This window comes from Dermacentor andersoni, chromosome 8 (assembly GCF_023375885.2).
Source record: "Dermacentor andersoni chromosome 8, qqDerAnde1_hic_scaffold, whole genome shotgun sequence".
NCBI lineage: Eukaryota > Metazoa > Arthropoda > Arachnida > Ixodida > Ixodidae > Dermacentor > Dermacentor andersoni.
In genome coordinates, this window is record NC_092821.1 from 117,412,467 (window position 1) to 117,438,366 (window position 25,900).

At 47.0% G+C, this 25,900-nt stretch overlaps 1 protein-coding gene across 11 annotated transcripts in view; it reads left to right on the forward strand.

Annotated features, from left to right (window-relative positions):
- LOC129384330 (uncharacterized) overlaps positions 1–25,900 on the forward strand; it is a 463,248-nt gene that overhangs the window by 339,515 nt on the left and 97,833 nt on the right. For 8 of the 11 annotated variants that reach the window (XR_011896111.1, XR_011896112.1, XM_072289857.1 and 5 more), the window contains one exon: positions 799–1,147. The exons of the other annotated variants lie outside the window; for them this stretch is intronic. Coding sequence is in view for 6 of the 8 variants with exons in the window: in XM_072289857.1 (XP_072145958.1) it covers positions 799–908 (110 nt within the window). In the remaining 2 variants the exon portion in view is untranslated. Of the gene's footprint in view, positions 1–798; positions 1,148–25,900 lie in introns of those variants that run through there. 11 annotated transcript variants of the gene reach the window in all.

Here is a 25,900-nt window from a genome sequence, read left to right on the forward strand (position 1 = left end):
TATTGCTATTGACCTCCAGCTGATGCCAAAAATAAGCCTTGGTCCTCTGAGCAAGTTCGTTAAACTGAAATATTGACTGTTGCGAAATTCGTTTAAGTGAAACATTTTTGCATAGAATCTATAAAACTGCCAGGGATTTTCAAAAAGTTCGTTATTCTGAAATATTCGATAAACCAACGTTCGCACAACTGAGAGTTTACTGTAAGCACAGAATGTGGAGATGCTCTCTGTCGGGGTGTTGCTGTTTTGATACTATTGGGCGACCTGGGAACATTACCTCTGAGCTCTCCCTTTATAACCAACCACCACCGACAACACCCGCACGTGGCGTCCCTACACTAACTCTTTAAAACTAACTTGCCGAGGATGACGAGGCCGCCTTTGACGAAGATAGATCCTCCTATCGAAACGTTGGCCAGCCTTTCTGAGGCATGTTATCCCTGTTTACAAAATTTGTACCACAGGATTTTTGTTTCGTAATTCTTAGAAATTGTGTAACTATGAAGTATTTAGCAAGTATGGTTGATGCTGTGAAGTGTAATGCGTTGCAACGTATATGCATGTATAAATATTCTATTTTTGGATTGTAGCACGAAGTGACACAGACAGAGACTAGAAGCCGACAGGACGAGCGATAACTCCCTAGAGTTAGCGCTCGTCCTGTCTGCTTCTAGTCACTTCGCGCTGCAATCCAAAAGTATGTTACCGTACCAACTCGCCCAACTTTCTGTTCTTTTGTAGAATATCCTTCATGAATGTCTAAGTAATCCGACTAACTTTCTTTTTCTTTTATTACAGCACGTAAAAAGCTGGCCAAATTACCATATCTGAATCTAGAGACACAGAAATTTTGGGTACATTACTGGATCTGGAAGTTTCCGGATGTTCAACCAATAGCATCTTTCTAGATTGGCTAAAACATTTGACAAAGTCACTCTACCGGTGCTAGTTTACAACTTAAGCTTCATAAAGATCGATCCTAATGAACTCAGTCCGACTAGTGTCTTCCTTGTTACCCGTACTCAGTTTGGGACCTCTAATGGCTGTGACTCTCCTGGAACACCTACGCCTCATACGTGTCTCGCAATGTTTAGTTCTAGGTAATCTAAAATGTCCAAAATAAATGAGTGATCTTCCAATTAATATACCTTCCGGAGTATGTCTTCTGCAAATGATTGTGTCATTTACAGGAAAACAGCAAGAGATAACGACATTCTTTTCCTCCATACTGATCGTGATGGTGTCTTTGGCAGATGAAAATAAACGCACCCAATCCGCGTCTCCCGACATGTACCGATAATCGCACATACTGTTGTGCTTAGCCCTATTGTATTACTTTATTCTTATTAATATTGCTACGGAACAGTCTTTGCGATCACGAATCACGATCACGTATTTGCGGCGCTCACCAACGTAGTCTTTTACCTCGGTGGCAAGCCTCGTGCTTGGTTTCGAACGCACGAAGATGAGCTCACCAGTTGGGATTCGCTTAAGCAAAAGCTCCGAGACTTGTTCGGCAACCCCTACGGTCACAAACGTGCCGCGCAGAAGGCGCTTTCTTGACGTGTGCAGACGTCAACAGAGCCCTATATCACGTACATTCAGGACGTCTTGGCTTTGTGCGGCAAAGTTATCGCACACATGACTGAGTCAAACAAGGTTTCCCACATCCTCAAAGGCATTGCCGATCATGCCTTCAACTTGCTCGTTTTCGTTTTCAACAACGTGGCGACAGTGGATGCAGTTATAAAAGAGTGCCGCCGCCTGGAACTCGCTAAAAGCCGACGTATTGACCAGCAGTTTGCCCGTCTGCCCAACACCCCAGCGACATCTTCCTGTGCCGACGCTCCTCGTCCCAACAACACTAGCGATGTTACCAGGATCGTCCGGCGTGAGATCAAGGCCGCCTATCCGGCTGCCCTCGACTACAGCCCCACCAACGCACCTGCAGTCACGGCTGTCCTGCTCCAGGCAGTTGTGCACCACGAGTTCGAAAAACATGGGTATTCACACCATCTGCCCGGCCCATCGCCCTGATACCCACCGGGCTTCTTCGATTCCGCCCCGTCCCGCATCTTCTTATCCACCACGTTTCCGCAACCCATCTGAATGGCGCACTGCTGACGACAAGCCCATTTCTTTTCACTGCCGTCGAATCGGGCACATTTCTCGGCACTGTCGCAGTTGCTAGACTTCCCCTACCAGGTCTACTTATACTGCCTACTCTCGCCTCCCAGGTGGCCCTTCTCATCACAATGCCGCACGTTCCGATAATGCCGCCACTGATTCTCCTGCGTAGAACCGCCCCTATTCTCGTTCGCATTCGCCCCAACGACGACAATCTCGCTCTCCCCAGCCCCGTCGCTCCTATTCGCCGACCCCCTTCGGACGCCGCTCCCAGCCGGAAAGCTAGACGATGCAGCGTCTCTAGGTGACGCTGCATTGCTCCCTACGCCGCAAAATCCTCTACTGACGGTTCCCACTCATCTGAACCTTCTTGACGTGCAAGTCGACGGTGTCTGCTCTTATAGACACTGGGGCGCATTTGTCAGTAATGAGCGCTGACCTTCGTAACCGGCTGAAGAAAATAATCACGCCCGCCACGACGCCTGTTGTCCGTGTCACCGATGGCGGAACAGTCCCCGTAATTGGTATGTGTGCCGCCCGCGTCTCCTCCGCCGATCGCTCCACTATCGTGCTATTCACAGTCATCGCCCACTGTCCCTACGGCATCATCCTCGGCTTAGACTTCCTCTCCGCACAATCTGCTCTCATCGATTGTTCCCCCAGTACTCGCCGCCTTGACCTGCCTGTTCTGGATCCCGCTGAACCACACCCCAGTCGCCTTAGTTCTGTCGACTTCGTTTGCTTGCCACCTTCGGCACTCACTTACGTTGACTTAGTGTCATCCCCACCCGTCACCGACAGTCACTACATCGGGGCTCCTATGCAAGAGGTCCTCCTTACACATGGCATCACAGTACCGTATACAGTTTTATCTATTAAGGCGAATTGCATCTGCCTGCCAGTGATCAATTTTGGCTTGACGACACAAGTATTGCCACGCGCGATGTCTCTGGCCCAGCTTTGCTCGTTCGAGGATCACTCAGTAGCATCTATTGCAGTAGACGACAATTCAGCCGATCCTCCTCTACCATCGCAGTCGGCAACTTGTACCATCGCCGACTTACAGAAAATAATTGCGCCCGACATGCCGTCCGAGCACACTCGTGAGCTCTACCGTGCTCTTTTTTCCTAACACGATATTATTTAGTTTAACGATCGTCTTTTGGCCCAAATTACAGCTGTTAAACATCACATTAATACCGGCGATGCCCCTCCCATTCATCGCCGCCCGTAGCGAGTGTCACCGGCTGAGCGTCAAGTTATTCACGCCGAAGTTCGCAAAATTCTTGCCAAGAACATTATTGAACCGTCATGTAGTCCATGGGCGTCACCTGTTGTACTGGTAAAAAATAAGGATAGCTCATGGCGCTTTTGCGTGGATTATCGGCACCTTAACAGGGTTGCCAAAAGGACGTGTATTCCCTACATCGGATTGATAACGCCCTTGAGTGCCTCCACGGTGCTCGCTATTTCTCCTCTATTGACCTTCGCTCCGCCTACTGGCAGATTGCCGTGGACGATCTCGACCGCGTGAAGACTGCTTTTGTAACACCCGACGGACTTTATCAATTAAAAGTGATGCCGTTCGGTCTAAGTAACGCTCCTGCCACTTTTTAACGCATGATGGACTGCCTTCTTCACGGTTTCAAATGGTCCACGAGCCTGTGCTACTTGGACGACACTATAGTATTCTCCCGAACGTTCGCTGCGCACCTCGAGCGCCTCTCAGCAGTGCTGGACGTTTTTCGTGAAGCCGGTCTGCAACTCAACGCATCAAAGTGCCAATTCAACCGTCGCCATATTACCGTCCTTGGACATCTCGTTAACGCGAACGGAGTGTGACCAGACCCAGGCAAGACCCATGTTGTTATGAACTTCCCTGTTCCGAAGTGTGTCAAGGACGTGCGCAGCTTCATCGGCCTTTATTCGTACTTCCGCCGTGTCGTGAAAAATATTGCCGCCAAAGCACGACCACTAACCGAGCTTTCGAAAAAAGACGCCCCTTTCCAGTGGGGCGATAACGAGGCCTCTGCATTCTGCCTTCTGCGCCTACCGAAGCCCGTACTGGTGCCAGCGGTCACTTAATTGGCGCAGTACTGGCAAAGCGCCTGCTCGGCCACGACTGTGTTATCGCTTACGCCAGCAGGCTCCTCTCCCCCGCGGACGGCAACTATTCCGTCACTGAGCGTGGGTGTCTGGCACTAGTTTCGGCGGGTGCGAAATTCCGCCCATACTTATATGACCGACATTTCTCCGATGTCACAGACCATCACGCACTTTGCTGGTTATGCTCACTGAAAGATCCTGCAGGAAGACTTGGTCGCTGGGCCTTACGCCTCCAAGAATATTCGTGTTCTGTCATCTACAAATGTGGCCGACTACACAAGGACGCTGACTGCCTGTCTCGCTACCCGGTCGACGAGCCTGACGACGCCGACAGTAGTAGCGCCAACGGCATTTTCACTGTGTTTGCCTTCGCTAACATCGCCAAAGAGCAGTACCGAGACCTATCGCTGCAAGCACTCATCGAGCGTCTGCGCTCTACACCTACCGACGCATCCGTTCGCCGATATGTCCTCCAGGGCGGCATTCTGTGCGGAAGGAACTTCCTCCCTGACGGCTCTAATCTTCTTGTCGTGCCAAAACATCTACGACAGACTGTGCGCTTTGAGATGCATGACGCATCCACTGCAGGACACCTTGGGGTAAACCGCACGTACGACCGCGTCCGCCACCGCTTCTATTGGCCTGGTCTCGCTTCCGCCGTCCGACGCTATGTTGCTGCCTGCGATTCCTGCCAGCGTCGGAAAACACCTCAGGTGCTACCTGGCGGTCATCTCCAGCCGATCACCGTCCCTCTGGAACCGTTTTTTCGTGTTGCATTAGACCTCCTCGGTCCTTTTCCAATGTCATCCTCCGGGAACAAATGGGTAGCCGTTGCAACTGATTACGCCACCCTATACGCTATCAATCGCGATCTCCCTACCAGTTGCGCCACTGACGTCGCGGATTTTATCTTGCGTGACATGACCTTGCTTCATGGCGCCCCGCGACAGCTGCTTACTGACCGTGGTCATAACTTCCTCTCGAAAGTTATCGCCGAGATTGTGCGTTCCAGCCCCACTCAACACAAGCTGACTACCTCATACAATCCTCAAACCAATGGCCTAACAGAGCGGTTAAACCGTACTCTAGCCGATAGGGTGTCCAAGTACGTTTCCAAGGACTACTACGACTGGGACATTGCCCTTCCTTACGTCACATTTGAGTACAATTCTTCCCAGCACGACACCGCCAGATTTTCTCCATTTTATCTACTTTACGGTCGCGAACCGACCTTGCCCCTAGACATGGCGCATCCTCCTGCTGCGACCTCAACAAGCGAGTATGCGCGCGACGCCATCGCCCTCGCCGACCATGCACGCCAGCTTGCCCGTACTCGACTGACAGCCTCACAAACCACCCAGCAGTGTCAGTACAACGCCCGCCACCGTGACGTACACTTCTCTCCTGGTGCACCCGTGCTCCTGTGGTCGCCCTCTCGTCAGGTCGGACTTTCAGAGAAGCTCCTTTCGCGATACACAGGGTTCTACCGCGTGCTGCGCCAGGTGACGCCTGTGACGTACGAAATTGCTCCTGTGAGTTCAACCTCGTCCTCTACTCTGGCATCTAGTGATGTCGTGCAAGTCGGTAGGCTCGAGGCCTACTACACTGCTTCCGAGTCCGGCCTTTAGTCGCTCCGGGACGGTGCTTTTGCCGCCGGGGGTAGTGCTGCGGAACAGTATTTGCGATCACGAAGAGGCGAGCAGTGTGAAGATGACGACGACGATTGGAGGCTAGCGTGGGCTGTTGCCTCTTGGCCAAGTGCGGCGTATTTCCCTGTAAATATACTTGTATATAGCTTTTCGTCTTCGTCTTCCTACGTAACAATATTGTAGTTGTGACACACATGGATTACTGTTGTGTTCATTGTATATGTCTTTCATTGCCATTTTAAACGGATAATATGTTTACATTTATCTGTTGTTTTATGTTGAAGTGCCTGCACCCCTGTTTAGTGCCGAATAGACCGCAGCGTAAGATAAACAAAGTGAAACAAACGAAATGAAATGACACTTCTATAGACCCTTTTTACGGCGATCCCATGAGCGCCGTCACCTCTGATCAGGTGGTAACGCGTCCTTTAGTTGATTTCCTCCGTTTCCTCCGTGTTTCGAGCAGATGTGCCTGACGCCGGCGCGGCTCATCGAACCTCTGTTTCGGCTGACGGTGACCGGGTGAAGGACAAGTAAAGCTTTGGCCGCAGCTTCAGAGGACATGCAAGCGCTTTCTGAGATCATTGCGCGTTGTTCAAGCGTGCGGCAGCGTATGCGCTGCTTGTACTCGAAGCAGGGCTAAAAATACAAGGTGTTTCACCGAACACTGCCCGTAATTTTTCAAGGTTGCCTGTGGCAGGTAGCACAATTCTAGCCCATGAGCTAGTCTACTCGAAGAGGCGGACATTACTTGCACAAATAGTTGAAATGCATAATCGACTAATTAAGAGAAACCCATTAAATAAGTTATTACCCAATTACCTTATGGCACATATTGCAATTTACGAGTTCCAGAGGGTAGTAATTCATTGCATAGCCACTTGAATATAGGCGCGTTTCGATTTGGTCACCTCGACAAGCTGAATCGTTGCAATTAGTAGCAATTGTGCGCGTTTCCCAGCGTCTTCTGCGCTTCGAAAAGTATAGATTGCTCCGAAATTTACTACAGTTAAGGCATATAAAGCATACTAACCAAAGCCCCAAGACCGTCTGAATCCACAAGCACGATGATGACACAAATCCATGTACTTCCTATGATTCCGATGGTGGCGGAACGATTACAGCGCCAGATTTTCCTCTAGTAATTATTGTAGGAAGCTCCACGTACGTCACGACTCGAACAGAATGCGGGATGTCTAGAATAGAGCCCTTTCTCAAGATTGCCCGTTGCGATGTGTGCTGAGGTATGCCGAGATTCTATTACCGTGTGGAACACTGTATGGGGTCAAACCTATATTATGCGTAGCCATAAAAAAAGTAATGGCAATATATAATATGTACCTTGTAATATTGGATCAGTAACTTCATCTTCAACTGCCTTTTCTCTAAGTAATTTGGTTTAGCTGTGTATTTAGTATTAGAGGAAAACTACAGGTCGCAAGCTTGCTGTGTTAGAGAAGATGAAAGTGCGGTTTTGTGGATTATTTAAATGTGGTGTTCGTTTTAGCTTGACACCGAAGTAACACATGTGTGTTGTTATGGAGCATACATGCATGTACTGCTTGGTTCACAATCTGGGTGAACCTATTACTCTGAAATTATGCAAAACCCCCAAGGCTCACCGGTGAAGTCCCTGCCGTTATAGAATCAGATCTATAAACACCTACGGGTCACTTAAAATTCATGTTAGACTGTAACCTGATCTTATGGCCAATATTCTGATTTAGGCTTATTTTGTTGTGTTGCGTCTTCCGTGTATGTACTAAGGGTGATGTGATATGACTTGGCGCGACAAGCCTCGTGCGGCAAACGTTGATTTCTTTCAACTGAGAGGTCGGTCCCACGAAATGTAGATACCATTGTCATGCTACAAGCCCCCGCTGTAAAACGTATAGTCTTCGAAGGTAGTTGCACTACCACCGGTACACATACCTTGCCATCATGGCGAACAACGAACACTACATCAAAAGGGGCCTTGATGTGCGTTGTCTTGGACGCGAATTGGTCACATAGAAATCTCGTCACATCGGTAAGTAGGTATGCCTGCAAATCACTATTTTTTAAGAGGCAGGGAAGGACGCCAACATCAAATTTTAGTGTTTGTCTACTTGTTTCTGTCAACGATCCCAAAAATGCCAGCCTAGCCTTTCGAAAAGCCAAACCCGATAACACTGAAATCTCGTTATAGCGGTGTCGTACTGTTGCGGGAAACAGTTAATCCACCCTCAGCGATGCATGCATTTCTAATTCACAACGACAAGAAGAAGAGCGAAAAAAATCGCATTGGATGAAAGTTCTACAGAACTGTATTTAGGCATGCAGTTTCTAAAGCAAAAGACGACTATCATTGCAAACATTTCGATCCTCTCTCAAAATCTAAAAATAAACAGTGCACTTTTAAATTTTCTTCGCAGCACAAGAATAATTCCACGACCACGTAACATTGACTCGGAGGTTTTCACTGGAGAAGAAATGATACAAAATATAGAAGAAATTGTAAAGGGTCTACAAAGTCGATTCACTTCCTCATTATTTACATGTACCAAGTTACGAGTCCACTCAGATGACTATGCTGGAACTTACTAGGGCAGTGGAAAGTCTGCCACATTCTGTCCATGGTGCGGATGGAGTAACCACAAGAATGTTAAAAGTTTATTCAAGGAGTCCCCAGATGACATTTTAGAGGTAGTAAGCTCTTCTATTCAATCTTTGTGGATACCTTCCAGTTGGAAACCCACTAAACTTATTCCGGTTATTAAATATAATGGTGACGCATTCACGCCGGACAATATTCAACGAATTTTCTAACCTCAAATTTCGTTAAAGTATTAGAAAGAGTTCTCAATGTTGTTTTATGAAATTACTAGAGGACAAAATACGCTCATGCTGTGTCAAATTGGTTTATCGGGTTGTTCCATTCGGCATTCTCACGTGGACCTGGCAAGATGGATAAAGCTAGCAGGATGCCAGAGACAAATTCCAGTTCTAGCAACGTTAGGTTTATCAAACGCGTATGATATTGTAGAACAGAAAGCATTATTGAATCGATTAACAAACATTGATTTCCCAATATATTGACGCGTGCATCCTTTTCAGACGACAAGCAAGATAGGGACATTAACGGACTTCATCTAGTGGGTCCGTGACATTCGGCGAGGACGAAGACGTGTTTGTGGCCTGTTTGTTTTGAAAAAGTTGTCCTGCGGTTCTTGAAGAACGTCTCCCTGTCTACTGTCCGCGCTGTACTCCCACACTGGTGGAGGTGCGGCGTACTGACCGCGCCTGATGCTCCGTAGTCCTTCTGGGAGTCGTTCCTCTAGCCCGGACGCGTCATCAACAGTTATGACACCCGTGCATCCCTTTAGTCGTCAACTGCTAGGCCTTGCCCCAGAGTTCTCCCCTCTTCAACCAGGAGCTCCACACATCTCGCAATGGCCGAAACCAGCCCCCCGCAAGCACCCCAAAGCAGCCGGTTTTCCAGTCTACAGCAAGTAAACGTTCTGCATTCTATGGTTTTCGATCGCTATGGTGGTGCAGTCTTCGAAGACATTGAAGACTGGCTCCACAAGTATGAGCGCGTCGCACAGATTAATCAGTGGACTGAGCAGCAAAAGCCTAACGACGTGGAAGGACTATTATCAGAAAATCGCGAATACTTTTGCGAGTGCCGACAGACGCGACCGCGTCGCACGCCAGTGCAACAGACACACTGAAGGGAAGGAGGAAACGTAGTCATGTGTCTACTATGCCCAAAAACTCGAGCTCTTTTTATAAATAATAGACCGCGAGCTAACACAATCGTCACCTGCTCTAGCTATCTCAGCTGCTTCAACAACTTCCCTCGTTATCTCATTAGCGCTCGCCCCATGTTCCTGCTTCGTCTTTATGTCATTCTTGCGCTGTGTATCCCAGTTTGTATCAGTCACAGTGTTCGCCGAGGACAGGGCCCACCTCTTTCATAGAGCCGACCCGAACATGATTGAAGAAAGAAAGCTGCGCTACCCCATGCGAGGTGTAAAAGAGCAGTTGTTCACGGGGCTTGTGCGGAATCAACCAGTCACCGTCGCTGACTTTATCAAAGAGGCTACCGCTATTGAGTGGGCCCTTCATCAGAGATGCAGGCACTACGATCGACTGTCCACAAGCACCACAATCAATGCCGCCACAGTCACTGGCGAGTATGAGAACCCCTTGCGGGAATTGATCAGAGAACTCGTCAGAGAAGAAATTCAAAAAATTCTGACACCGACAGTGGATATACCTGTAGAGTCAATCGCCGGGGTGGTGTCTGACGAAATCACGCAGGCGTTACCGGCAGCCGATCTTCAAGACGACCAGCGTCCCACGACTTACGCAGCCGCTGTCCGATGTCCACCACCCGTTACAACCACACCACCGTACAACCAGCCTCCGACAGCCGCTCCTTGGTCGCCGCCGCAAGAGGAGGCTTCGAGGCGCGCACTCGTTATGCCGCTGCAGTTACACCACCAGCCGTCGTTCACCGCGCCGTAGTCAACGCCACAAAATGACACTATGGAATGGCCGCAATTTCGGAGAACCGACGCATGGCGCACCGTCGATAGGCGCCCACTCTGTTTTCACTGCGGAGGCGCCGGCCACATTTCGTGTCATTGGTGGTATCGCGACACATCATTTCGACCTTTTCGTCTGTGGTCCTATGGTCGACGTGCAAATGACGACTCCATGCTACGCCGCGACGTAACTGCTTTTCAAGGACCTCCAATAGCGCACGTGAATGACGAACCTGTGCCGCATGTTCAGTCCGATTTCGGCCGTCGGTCGCGCTCTCCAACCCCTCCACGTCAGATGCCTTCCCCTAGTGGACGTACTTTTGCTGACCTCGGAGCACGAAGGTCGCCCAGCCCAGGCCGCGGAAACTGAAGGCGGCGATCACTGGGGGTAAGGTTGCAGGCCCACCTCAAGACAATAAAAAGCCCCCAGCACTCTCACTACAGAACGACGTCAAGCCGATAAACCCCGCCACCGAAGAAATTGTGAGCGCCGACATTGATGTTTTGGTGGATTGACAGGCGGTGGCAGCGTTAGTCGACACTGGTGCCGGCTTTTCGATAATGAGGCAGGAACTCGTCCTCCGCCTGAAGAAAGTAAAAACGCCATGGATGGGACCTCACATAAGGACGGTAGGCGGGCAATTACTGATGCCTGCGGGAAAATGCACTGCTAGAATTAGCAACCAGGATTCTACTTTCGTGGCCACTTTCATCATTCTTCCTGTGTACTGTAAAGATTTGATTATTGGAATGGATTTCCTAAAATAATATGGCGCCGTTATTAACATCCTGGACAGCATGGTGACGTTTTATAAGAGCCCTGGTTTTGTCCATGGCTTATCGCTGCAACGCAACTCCTTTCGTCTCGCAGAAGATGACGCCGTCATCCCACCTCGATTATGTACCATTATTTCGGTAGCATGTGACGCACCGTTTCATTGCGAGGGAGTTTCCGACCAAATAACCACGTTGTTGCTTACTCACGGTATCTCGGCGATACGAGGAATCGTAAATGTCACCGACGGGTGCATGAACCTGTTACTAAGTTTAGCAGAGAGCGACGGTACCTTCCAAAGGGCACGGCTATGGCTTATTTTTATGGTGTTGCGGATGTTCGCGGCTGCTGTTCACTATTCGAAGAAGCACCTGCGCAAGACCCACCTTCTGCACCTGACGTCAGCACTGCTTTATCGCAACACGAACGAGAGCGGCTTCTCACGCTATTGTCGAAGTTCAATGACTCCTTTGCCTCGACGTCCAGCGTCGCGCGGACGCCTCTAACGAAGCATCGCATAAGTACAGAGGATACGGCAAGACCAATTCACCAAAATCCTTATTGTGTGGTTCCCAAAGAACGTGAAACCATACAACCAGTGACAAAAATGCTGGAATACGACGTGATCCAACCATCAACGAGTCCCTGCGCATCTCCTGTAGTTCTATTCAAGAAAGAAGGCGGCAGCTTGCGTTTCTGCGTGGACTACCGAAAACTAAATCGGGTGACAAAGAAAGACGTGTACCCGCTCCCCCGTATAGATGATTCACTTATCAGGCTTCGTCACTCGAGTTACTTTTCTTCAATGAACTTAATAAACGGATATTGGCAAATCGAGGTAGATCCGAGAGACCGTGAAAAGCTGCTTTGTGTCATGCCAGACAGCCTATACGAATTTAAAGTCTTGCCTTTCGGCTTGTGCTCTGCCCCTGCTACGTTTCAACGCCTCATGGATACTTTGCTTTCGTGTCCGAAGTGGAAAACCTGCTTAGTGTATCTTGACGACGTCATTGTGTTCTCCGCAAAGTTTGAAGAACACCTCGAACGGATTGAAGCGGTTATGCTGTCCATCCAGTTCGCCGACCTCACCCTGAAGACGCAGAAGTGCCACTTTGGCATTGCGGAACTACAGTTTGTCGGTCACGTCAGCCACGCAGGTGTTCGCCCAGATCCTGAGAAAATTGCCGCCGTCGCACAGTTTCCGGTACCATCTGATAAAAAGGCTGTCAGTCGCTTCCTGGGCCTCTGTGCCTATTACCGGCGGTTTATGGCGGACTTGACTCAAACTGCGTTGCCGTTAACTCGCTTGACGAGAGACGACGTTGCATTTGCATTCAAATTACATTTTGCTGTATACATTGTAATACTTTGGTAAGGTGAGGTAACCTTTTGAAGCATGTCTAGTACTGCGAGTTAGAAAAGAAAACGGGTTTCGAGGAACAGGAAAGTTAGTGCACAAAATATTACTCACTGAAATTTAAATCTTTCGATTACATAGTGCCTTAACCGATCATAAATGTGTTAGGCAATTATCGTTAAATGAATCAATAATACAGTTCGAAGCGCAAATTATTTTCAGGGTCCCTTTTTGTAGTTATTGTAAATGTTGTATGGCATGTAAGTCACCCCCCCATGACTCTAAACAATAACGAATATGGCTATGGCAAAACGCATAGTAAAGGTACTTCACTGCTTTACCAGGGAAATCTTGCTTTGCTTTAATTAGGCAGAACGATCGTATATGCGTCGATCCCTTTCGTCTACATCTGCAGTTATTCTCTCTTGCTTATTTTCGTTTGTATTTCCGAGAATCGTATTGCGACAGCGGCGGTAGCAGAGCCGTCAATTTCTTTCAAGCGTGAAATGTTCAAACCACGTCTGACTGATCGAAGAAGGCACCACTGTAGTTTAAATGAGGCATGCAACTCCCAACTCCCTAGCGGTTATGCTCGCGGCGTTCCCACAAAAACTACGAGGCCAGTTACCTCCCCCCCCCCCCCCACTTCCTGCTTCGCATTAGCTCTAGCAAAACCGTTGTCCAAAGCTGTAGAAAGGATGAAGACACCACTGGGGGCCGTCAAGGTCGCCTGCTTTGTGTGAACCTCAGCGCCGTATTGAGACGGTGGAGCGACTGACCATCCTGAATTGCTATCCGGGAGTTCTAGTTTTCGGACGCCAAGGTACAAGCAGAAGCGACGAGCGGATCATACGCAATTCGAGGCCTCTCTGTAAGCGCTGAAAAACTTTTTCATTCTTATTGCTATGCGCAAGTGGTAAGTGCTGTTCAAATTCAGCAAAAATATATTGTTACGTGTAGCTGATGCTCAATTCTATATACAGTTTATTTACAGGGGAGCTAACGGAGGCCAAAATGACGACGCTGTATCAATCGGGCACACTCGTCGCGTTACTCCTCCTTAGTGCAGCCACACTGAGGCGGCTGTTCCGTATCAATATTGTGCACCTTGGCGCGTCCAAGACCGCGTGCATGCGTGAGATTCGGAAAACAAGAGGTTAGTGCCACCGGGAATCGACACTATGTCGCTTAACACACCTCTACAAAAAGGGCTTCGCAAATACGCTACCAAGATACATTGCACAGGCTTGCTCGTGACAATACTAGGAAATATAACGCAGACAAATTCCGAACATCTACACCTGCCACGATTCGCTCTTTATAAGCGTATACAATGTATAGAAGCTAGCTGATACAGATCTTGGAAGCTTATTCAGGGAACCTAATATGCGAATAGATTTTGGCGCAACATACTCGATAACACTACAAATGTAGAACTTATGTTCAAGCAATTCTCCACAGCAACTTACCAGGCGCACTGCCAAAACGGTCTTTCATTGAGGATGTGAAATTTCTGCACACAAGGTACAGAGAAAAATGGCATGTAGTTTTTTGCTTACGATATTCACGCAAAGAATAAGGGAGAGGAAGCAGCAACAACGCCTAGCTGTAAAGTTAACGCACAGGTTTTCAGCACGCCGGAACGATCGTATAGGCGTCCATCTCCTTCGTTTAAATCTGTAGTTATTCTTTCTTGCTTATTTTCGTTTGTAATCCCGAGAGAGAGAGAGAGGAATATAGGAAGGCATGGATGTTAACCAGACAAGAGTCTGGTTGGCTAACCTACTATGGGGGAGCGGAGAAGGGGAAGTGAGATACGGGAGGGAAAATGTGCAGAAACGTGTACGGACAGCACATGATGTAAAGCCGCTCGCGCAATCCGGACTTTCTGAGAAAGCACAAAAGTGCCTTCACTGCCTTCTGAGCCGATGATCGGTGGGGATGGTGCTCTAGTACTGTCTGTTCACTCAGAGGATGATCATCTAATTTCTTCAATGTGTTGGACAAAGATTATCTTTGTTGAGGACAATGGCACAATATGTGGATAATCTTCTCCTCGCGTCCGCAAACATCACATGCAGGATTATCAGGCATTCCAATTAGTGCTGAGTAGGCATTCGTGAAGGCAACTTCAAGCCACAACCGACACGGAAGAGACGCTTCGCGTCGGTGCAGACCAGCGGAAGGTCTCTGTTGCAGTGACGGGTTTAGACTGTGCAGTCTTGTGCGCCTTTCATGTGCGGTGTTCCACTCTGCTAAGGAGATCGTTCGTGCTAGACTGCGGAGTTGTCACGCGGCGTCGGTCCTTGAGAGATGAATGGGGACGCAGCGGTCTTCTTGGTTTGCCGTCCGAGCTGCCTTATCCGCGTCATCATCCCATATGATTCCGCAATGACCTGCCCTATTGAATATCCCAGCATTGCCCATCATCAATTTTATGCTGGGCATGATGCACGCGGGCGCCCCAACAAAGACGACGAATGCTCCCTGTCTCTCGAGGCGTCGGCTGAACTGGTCAGCGCTGCAGTTATCCTTTGTAAATATACCTTGTAAATAGTCTCCCCCTCTTACTCCTTCGTTCGCGTAGCATTTTGGTGGAGGGTGCCGTTCCCCGTCCCCGCCAGCGGCAGCAGCGTCCTGCTTTCCGCTTCGGCTGCCGGTTACGACACCTCGTCTGCTTCTACTTCTGGGAACCGGAAAACAACGTACGTTACGGTTACCAATCCCCACAATCCTGGCATATTCTCCGGCATAGATCATATCGACGTTGAGGATTGGCTCAGGCTGTATGAGTGTGTTAGCCGAAACAACTGCTACCACCTTATCATTATACTAGCGAATGTCCTATTCTGCTTGGGCGTAACACCTCGTGTCTGGTTCCGGACACACGAGGATGAGATCTCTAGCTGGGATACTTTCAAGGAGAAGCTCAGCGACCTTTTTGGAAATCCCACCGGTCGGCAGCTGGCTGCTAGAAAAGAACTTGCTACCCGAGTTCAGTGTTCTAGTGAATCGTATGGCTCGTACATACAAGACGTGTTCGCTCTTTGCCGGAAATTCGACGAGAAAATGGCCGAGGTTCACAAACTCGGCCACGTACTCAAAGAGATCGCAAACAACGCGTTCAACTTATTCTTCAACAATGTGTCCACACTCGACGTCATTGTCAAGGAATGCTGCCGCTTTTAGGTCGCCAAAAGCCGCCGCGTCATTCCACAGTTCTCCCGGCTCCCTAACGCGGTTGATACGTCGTCTGGCGTCGACTCCACCGCTTCACCACCTTTAATGAGCACGTCACACGTATTGTTCACCGCAAGTTGGAGGCTGCAAGTCTTGCGCCGTTCCATCCACGCCCACTTGACCCACACTTGATTAACCGGCCCCAGCAATCTCTTTCATTCAGGCAGTGGTGCGGCAAGAATTTACCAACCTCGGTTTTCCTGCTCACTGCTCCGTCTTTCGACCTCACGCCCGACCAGTGCCGACAGCTCCGCCTCACAGCGAGCTGCATTCCCCTCCCAGATGCCGCAACCCTACCGAGTGGAGAACTCCGAACGACAAACCCATTTGCTTCCGCTGCCTCCGGATTAGTCACGCCGCCCGCCACTGCCACACCTCCTGGATGTCGCCGTATTCGAGCTCCTTTATCCCGTCTCCTCGCCCAAATGCAAACCGCGCCGTTACTCACCTCGCCGTATACCTCCTACCTCTGAGGTATCCGTCGACGACAGTCGTCCTGCTCGGTCGCCGTCACCTCAGCGCCGTCGGTCCCCGTTGTCCCAGCGACGCCGGTATTTCTCGCCGGCAAATTATAGACCCTCCCGGATGGAAAACTAGACCGTGCAGCTGCTGGGCGTGGTGCTGCATTATCCTCGTCGTGTCGAAATCCTCCATTGACATTCCCACGAACCAGAACTTACTTGATGTTCACATCGATGGTGTGAACACCATCTCGAGAGACGGAGAGCGTTCGTCGTCTTCGTCGGGGCGTCCCTTTGACGGTGTTAATAGATACTGGAGCCCAGGTGTCCATAATGAGTTGTAGCCTCCGTCGTCGACTGAGAAAGGTTCTCATGCCCTGTACTACACGAGCCGTACGCATGACCGACGGCAGCACTGTTTACGTCACTCGAAAGTACTTCTGGTATATGTACTGCCGACCTCCACGTTCCTGTTCTTTTTACAATGCTCACCAATTGTCCCTATGACCGCAACCTCAAGCATGAGCTATGAGGTCAAGCACGCGAAATCGCCCGCGCTCGCTTCTTGAACACCCAAGAGAAGCAACGGTGTTTCTACAACCGCCAACACAGAAACGTCCACTTTTCGCATGGATCTCTGGTACTCCTGTGGTCCTCGACCCGTCACGTTGGCCTGTCAGAAAAACTGTTTCGGTACACAGGCCCATATCGAGTGCTGCCTTCCGTGACTCCAGTTACGTACGAAAACGCCCCGCGGTACCATTGCCTCATTTGCCCCGAATTCCACTGACGTTGTGCATGTCGCACACCTCAAGCCATATTACTCTCCTGTTATCACCGATATTTAGACGCACCGGGACGGTGCTTCTGCCGATGGGGGTAGTGATACATGCATAGTGCGTGTTTATTGTGGACCATGCATGCGGGCGCCCCGACGAAGACGACGAACGCTCTATGTCTCTGGAGCTGTCGGCTATATATGCACGTGACCACGTGCGAGGCGTTCGATCTAGCTCTGCGTTTAAGTAACGAGTTCCTCGATTCTGGCTCCTCCTGCTTTGGGGGCGTAGGTCAAGTATCGGGTGGTATTCTCTTTGCCCAGCTTGTAATTTTCTGTTACTCTTTTTTTTTATGTGTTTTTGTGTTAGCCTTGCTTGATGTCTGTATCATCACCGGGCTACGGGGCTTCCCCGTGGTCAGCCTCGGTAGCTCCTCATGAGCTGCCGCTGGAGTTTTTCCTTCGCAGTGGAGCCGGCAATGTTCCTGTGGCCATGGTGCCCACCGACGGCGGAACGATCAACATGAAAAATCCAAAGACGATTCAGGGCGAATTGCAGAAGGCCTCACCGCACTTCCGCCAGATCACAGAGGTCCGCCAATTCGGCAAAGGGGGTATACTATGCTGCTCACCAGACCAGACCTGTGTGAAAGAACTACTCAGTTGTACCACCTTCGCTTCACATCCGGTGAGCTGTTTCGTACCGGCACATCTCGCATGCTCTAGAGGCATTGTGCGAGGGGTAGACGTCACTTTAACCCCGGACGAGATTTTAGACATGTTCTCGGTGGCTGCAGTCGTATCCGTTTACCGGTGTAGTCGAGTAATTGACAATAAAAAGGTACCAACAGAGTCGGTTATAATTACATGTGCTGGGACGATGCGGCCAACAGAAATTAAGGTCTGGCCCCTAATTTACAAGGTAGAAGCTCTGACTCCACGCATTCTACAATGCAACAAGTGTTGGCGATTTGGTCACAGCGTTAGGGGCTGCAGATCTGTACCCCGCTGCCGTACTTGTGGAGACAACCACAATTTTAGTGATTGTTCGTCATCAGAAGAGAAATGTTGTCTGTGTGGTGGTGGTCACCCCGCTAACTACTCGAACTGCCCTGCAAGATCACAGGAATTGCAAATTATAGATGTCATTGAAAGGAGACGCTGTTCACGCCGTGATGCTGTTGTTGAGGTTCAGGGGAGACCTAGGGGATATGCAGGAGTGACAGCCCGTCAGCAAATGGTTGCAGACTCAGCCCTTTCCGATTCTATTGCGACAGCGGTCGAGAAAGCGTTGTCAAAAGCAATGGAACAATTAACATTAAACTTGTCAGAGACGCTAGCTCAAGTGCTGACTTCACAAATGATTCAGCTGTTAAGTCCTTTAACGAGTGCTCATGCTAGCTCACAGATTCTTTCACAGACTCTACCATCGAATGCTCAACAGCTAAGGGATCCCTTATCAGTTACTGTAGAAGACGCAAACAATGCGAGGCCATCAACTTCTACTCAGGAGACGGACAACGGCTGCTTGTCTGGATCAGTGTTGGAAAACAACCAGGATGTAGAAATGGACCTCCCGACTCTCAAACGCACAAGGTCACCTAACGATAACTCGTCGGTCTCTGTGCCGCACTCAAAAAACAAAAAGTTTGTGAAAGATAGTCTTTCCAAGTCAGATTCTACTTCTAACTCTTCCAGCTCCGTCCCTGAATCAAAAACCACAAAGTACGGTAAAGACAGTATCTCGAAGAAAGATTTTCTAAAAGACAGTATTCTAGAGCAAGCGGTCTCTAAAGCAGGCATTAATTCATCATAGGTTATTTAAAGGTATTACAGTGGAACTGCCGTTCGATTATTTCAGCAGCTACCGATTTAATATATTTTTGTTCAGAACTTTCTCCCGACATTATTCTTTTGCAGGAAACTTGGCTTTCCTACGGCCAAGATTTTCATATAAAAAATTATCGTTTATTTCGATTGGACCGTCCATCGCGAGGCGGAGGACTTGCTTTCTTGATAACAACTAAAATATGCCACAAAGTAAAAATTTCCTATCAGTATATATCGAAAGAGTGTGAGATACTAGCAATAGATGTAACTATTCCTGGTTGTTCCCCATTTTCGTTAGTTAATACATATTTTCCCACAGGCGTGCATGATACTCGTTTCCTCGATACCGTTATCAAATCTTGTAGGAAAGAAATTGTGTTAGCCGGAGACTTTAATTCTCATCACGTGTCTTGGGGTTTCAAAACGGACTCATGTGGAAAGCGATTGTCGGACTGGGCAATTAGTCAAAATTTTTGTTGCTTAAACACGAATTCAGCTACCTTTATTCAGGGCCTTTCTAAATCAGCATTGGATCTTACATTTGCCAGTTCAGGAATTGCCGTAACTTCCTGGTCTACTGTCGACTCAGCCTCATCTAGTGACCATCTACCTATTAGGTTTGATATTGTCAGTCCTGTTATTCTCCTGAAGTCTCCGTCGCGGACTTTTGTCAACTACCAGAAATTTCAAAGTGTCTTGAAAACGGTCCTCAACTCCCAGAAAACGATTCCCAATGACATCAAAGCCATGCGGCTTTGCGCTGTATTAAAAAGTTCCTTTAAGAAGTCCCAATTTAATGTTAACGTAAGCAAAGGTGCTACCTCTCCATGGTGGAATTCGGATTGCACGCGGGATTATAGAAGACGCAAAGCCGCATGGAAGAAATTACTTTACAATCAGTGTCCGAGCAACTGGAGTGATTATAAATTCGCAGCTGCTGCGTTCAAGAGAACAGTATCGAATGCCAAATGTGAATATGACGAAAAACATCATGACTTCCTCTCTAAGCCCAGCAACAAAAAGGCTCTCTTCAGATTCCTGCGATACAGAAAATTCATACCGACACGACCGAATACTGAATCGATAATTCTTTCACCGCGCGAGATATCTGCTTCATTAGAATTCATAGGAAAGGGCTTAGCTCAACTCTTAACATCACGTTTGCCGAATGGGCCACTAAGGCCCTCCATCGCCGATGACTTTGTGGAAGTCACAATGTCAGAACTGTCTAATGTCCTTGGGTCTCTGCCTGCCTCAGCTCCAGGTCCTGACGGCATTTCCAATGCCATGCTAAAATTATTGTTTGAAATGTCTCCTGACGACATTCTGAATACGGTAAATTATTCTCTACAAAATTCGTGGATTCCACAAGAATGGAGGACAGCCAAAATTATTCCGTTGCTTAAAAAACAAGGAGCCGGCTACAATCTTGAGAACATTAGGCCTATCTCTCTTACGTCAAATATGGTAAAACTCATTGAAAGAGTTTTATATGATCGTATGATGGATCATATATACCAAAATTCGTTACTGAGCACATGCCAAATAGGTTTCCGGCCCGGTCTGTCCATTTGGTGCGCGCATGTAGATTTAGAAAGCCGCATCCAACTTGCTCAACAAAGAAAAGAAGTTAGTGCTTTAGTGACTCTTGACATCGCAAAAGCTTATGACAGCGTTGAGTACTCTCTACTGCTGGACAGGTTACAGTGCTACAATTTTCCTAGATATATAACGGCATGGATTTTCGAATTTCTACGAAACAGAAAATTTCATTGTTCTCAAAACGGTTTTTCTTCAAGGCAGTTCGATCAGACAAGAGGGGTGCCCCAGGGGGCTGTTCTGTCTCCTGTGCTATTTAACCTCTTGATGAGTTAAGTTCCGCTACACCAGGATGTAAATCTGTATGTCTATGCAGATGACATTGCATTTTTCGCGACTGCTAGAGACGTAAATTCTCTTCACCTGTCTTTGCAAGCGTACCTCGGTACTCTACAGACGTGGCTCCATGATCTCCATCTATCACTTAACATAAACAAAAGTGCAGTCCTTGTTTTTCCGTTTTCCGGGCCGTTACAGTTATCATTAGTATACGAACAAAGAACCATTCCTCAGGTAGAGTCAATAAAATACTTGGGTATCATATATGACGGAAAACTTAACTGGCGTTCTCACATAGAGAGTATTGGAACGAAGGGGACACGAGCCGTAGGTCTACTACGTAGAATATGTAACCGACGTTCTGGTATGCGAAGTGACACACTAATTATGATTTATCGTATGTATATACGACCGATTCTAGAATTTGGCTGTGTTTTATTCTCTGGAAGTGCAAAATATAAGTTAAGGCCCCTTATTCTGTTAGAAAGAGAAGCTCTTCGACTATGTTTAGGTCTCCCTAAATTTGTGGCTAATAATGTATTATACCAGGAAGCGCGCCTACCTACTCTTCACACGCGATTCCGCATGCTTACGGTTCAAACCTACTTAAGAGCTTATGAATCTTCGCTACGACGAGGACAATATGCATTTATTAGTGAACCAAATCCATTTTTTGAGAACACGTGGTCCCGGTTGCATACCCCACAAGTCGTATTTGTGCAAGCACAATTGACACCTTTAAAAGTAAGCCTTAGAGATATAATTCCGCTTCATAGCTCTACAGGATCCCTCAAAATTGAATTTGCAGACATTTTTCCTAACAATGCAAAATTTCTGCCCACAACATATTTGAATGATCGTTTACAAGAATATTTGGCCCGTTTCAAAATAAATGTAATAGCGACTGATGCTTCTTCGTGTGAAGAGAGGGCAGGCGTGGGTATCTACTCACCATCCCTCGATTGGTCTTTTTCACTTCGCCTACCAGATTACGCATCAATTTTTCATACCGAACTTCTAGCAATAGTTCTTGCCTTGAGGAAATTACCCGTTGATGCTACAAGAGTGATTATCGTCACAGATTCTCTATCTGTATGCAGTGCACTTACTGCGTCTACAAAATCGACAACATTGAACACGTTTTATTCATTAGCTCCGCCTCATTTAAGTTTAGTTCATATGGTATGGGTCCCAGGCCACCGAGACATTCAAATGAATGAAATAGCCGATTCCTTGGCCCGAGCTGCTTTAACAGGCCCTGTGCTCTCTGTGCTGCCGGCAACGGCGCACGTCACTGCAGCCAGATATAGACAATTTTCTTTGAGCGAAGACAAAAAAGCCCTGTCATTGGCAAAATGTACAGATTTTTTGCACCTAAATTATTCTTGGAACCGGAATTGGTGTCCTAACCGTAAATTCGAAGTTTCCTTTACTAGGCTGCGTTGCCGTATTCCAACACTTAACTTTTACTTGCACAGGTGTGGTCTGGCGGTATCACCTCTATGCTACCTCTGCAATGAACCGGAATCTATAGATCATTTTTTATTATCTTGTCGGCGATTTTCTGTTCAAAGAAAACTATGTCTAGAAATCCCTCTTCATAATTTAGGATTGCCTTTAAACAGCACTACTATTCTCTCTCTTGGAGCAACAGTATTGGGCTATAGCCACAGGAACGTATGCCTAGCCATTTATGATTTTCTATGTGGCACAAAAAGAATGCCTTGTTAACAGTTCTTAGTTTCAAGAATTGATTGATCTTTACTTTAGTTTGGAAAATTCAAAAAGTAAAGGCACAAATTCACACTTTAAATTTTACTATTATTATCCATAATTTACCTTACTCAAGTTTAGGTGCATCCACCTTTCTTTTTTTTTCTTTTTTTTTTTAACCATTCTTATCACCGCAAGGCTTACTACAGTATTGATCAATACTTTATTTCATGTATTCACATTTTATTGTGCATCTTGGATTATTTTTTTTTTCCTGTGTTATTTATTATCCAATTTATTTTATCTATTGAATCATATTACCACCCGATTCGTGGCCTATCCCCCACAGTGGGTTTGTGCCATTTGTTGAGGATTCATCATCATCATCATCATCACTGGCCAGCGCTGCAGTTATCCTTTGTAAATATACTTTGCAAATAGTATCCATTTCTTAAGCCTTTGTTTGCGTAACAATATGACCAACTTAGCGCAAGCACGTTGAATATATAAATCAAAAAGAAGTGGGAGTGCTTGAAATGCTAGAAGGCTTGGCAATAGTCGATTGGGGATGCAGAGAGACTCCCTCGTGATGAATTATAAACTGTACATACCGCCAATTTCAAAATGTGGATGCGTTCTAAATTCAGGAGGGTCGGCATACAAATTACATCCCCTTATCTTTCTGGAACGGGAAGCTTTATGCCTGTTCCTTGGTTTACCAAAGTTCGTTGCCAACAATGTAGTATACCTAGGAGCACGCTTGCCATCACTTTTGTGTAGATTTCAGCTATTAATTGTTCAAATGTTATTAAGGATGTATGAGCCCCCTATAAAGTTTGAAATCATTTTATATCTCAGCTTGTAATGCTTTTTTTAATCTTCCTGGCCTCGCTTCCATACTCCTCAGGTCGTCTTCGTACAGTCTTAGAACTTGGCCTCTTAGATGTGCGATTGTGTGGAATCCCTGTTGTTGTCAGTTAGAGAGACAATCTCAAGGCTATATTTCACGACGTATATCGAAAGTAGGAGAAACAACTTTCGTACAATATATTAAATGGGCTATTACAAAATCACTTATTGGAGCTAAAAATAAACGCCCGTCATAGCGGCATATACATCGCAGTCACAAGAAAAAGGAGGAATTCGAATTTTCTTTTCCGTTTTTGTTTGATGATTCACTTTAAGCCATCCTTACTACTTAGCAGTATTTGAGCTGAATTTATATTGGTTATATTGGCTTCACGAATAGTGAACTCCTCAATTTCGGAAGTTGTAGTAGTAACGGATTCTTTGTTCAGCTCTCTCTTCAAATAGTGGCTTTTATGTGTAACGCATATTTGTCAAATACCTTCCCACTTAACACTGTTTAGACTAGTATGCGTTCCTAGTCACAAAGGATCACTTATTAGTGAATTAGCAGATAACCTCCCGAGAGCGGCCCTAGTGGTGCAATTATTCCGACCCTTCCTGTATAAGCTTTCATAACTGCTGCTAGGTTCAGGAGACGTGCAGGCTCTTTGAGCCTATCATTAACAAATTTAATGAATTACCGACACAACCTATTTCCTTGGATCGGAAACTTCTGTCGTCTACATTCCTGTTTACAGAGTTTAGGTGTAGAATACTTATCTGCATCGATGTGGTCTGGCACTTTCCTCCTTGTGCTCTTACTGTGGTGAGCATGAGACAATTGAGCACTTCTTCCTCTCACGTGACCGTTTTTCATTAAGAAAACATACTTTAGAAAGGCAAAGGCACGTGCTGGATTGAATATTCCTGATATTCTATCTTTCAGAACCTCTTCTCGGGATACTATAATAGGGAGGTTGGTTCAGCTGTTGACATACAAGAATCAGGACTATTCCCTTGCAAACTTTTTTAAATTGTTAAGCCACTCGATTCTTGATTAATACACCATGAAGTGTACGAGTCACTCTTTAAGGTAAACAAACAAACAAGCCATCAGATACAACGTTGCTGCCGCAACAGCCAAGTTATCGGGTGTTTCCACTTCTACATCATTAGCGATTTCTCTAGCCGTGATTCATTCTCTAAATTTTATGTTCCTCAACAGGAGGTCGCGGGTTCGATTCGTGGTTATGATGGTTGCACTCTTATTGGGGGCTCAGCACTGAAAAAATACGGCTTGCATCATGGCGGAAGCCCCAACCAGTCAGCAGTCGAGATAAGCAATAAACGTTTGGAGTAATGGTAGAAAAAAAAGCAGTGAAGAGAATGAACAAAGAGAAGCAGTGAATCTCTTATAGCTAGCAGTACTAAGCACATTTTCGAAGAAAACGAAATGATACGCAGATTGAGGAGGATCAAGCAGGCTAGGTGACTATTTGTCATCGCTCCGTTTGAAAGGGGATGCCATTAAATTTTCGTCATCATAACCGCAGAAATCTCGCATTGACTTTCGATGGTGATGCGAATGGCATTCCAGCAATATACCGACAGATCATATTCACGAAGTGCTCGTTTATTTATCATGCTTAGTCGTAATTATTAAAATTTCACTGCTTTGGCTATATACCTATAGTCATATTTTCCAGATCAAGCTACAGAACAGGTATTCGGCTTTAAGTCACGAAGAGGATCTTAGTGTTGAAGCAATGAACGACAATCTTGTGGGCATCATTAAGGAGTGTGCAATAGAAGTCGGTGGTAACTCCGTTAGACAGGATACCAGTAAGCTATCGCAGGAGACGAAAGATCTGATCAAGAAACGCCAATGTATGAAAGCCTCTAACCCTACAGCTAGAACAGAACTGGCAGAACTTTCGAAGTTAATCAACAAGCGTAAGACAGCTGACATAAGGAAGTATAACATGGATAGAATTGAACAAGCTCTCAGGAACGGAGGAAGCCTAAAAGCAGTGAAGAAGAAACTAGGAATTGGCAAGAATCAGATGTATGCCTTAAGAGACAAAGCCGGCAATATCATTACTAATATGGATGAGATAGTTCAAGTGGCTGAGGAGTTCTATAGAGATTTATACAGTACGAGTGGCACCCACGATGATAATGGAAGAGAGAATAATCTAGAGGAATTCGATATCCCAGAAGTAACGCCGGAAGAAGTAAAGAACGCCTTGGGAGCTATACAAAGGGGGAAGGCAGCTGGGGAGGATCAGGTAACAGCAGATTTGCTGAAGGATGGTGGGCAGATTGTTCTAGAAAAACTGGCCAGCCTCTATACGCAATGCCTCAAGACCTCGAGCGTACCGGAATCTTGGAAGAACGCTAACATAATCCTAATCCATAAGAAAGGCGACGCCAAAGACTTGAAAAATTATAGACCGATCAGCTTACTGTCCGTTGCCTACAAAGTATTTACTACGGTAATTGCAAATAGAATCCGGAACACCTTAGACTTCCGTCAACCAAAGGACCAGGCAGGATTCCGTAAAGGCTACTCAACAATAGATCATATTCACACTATCAATCAGGT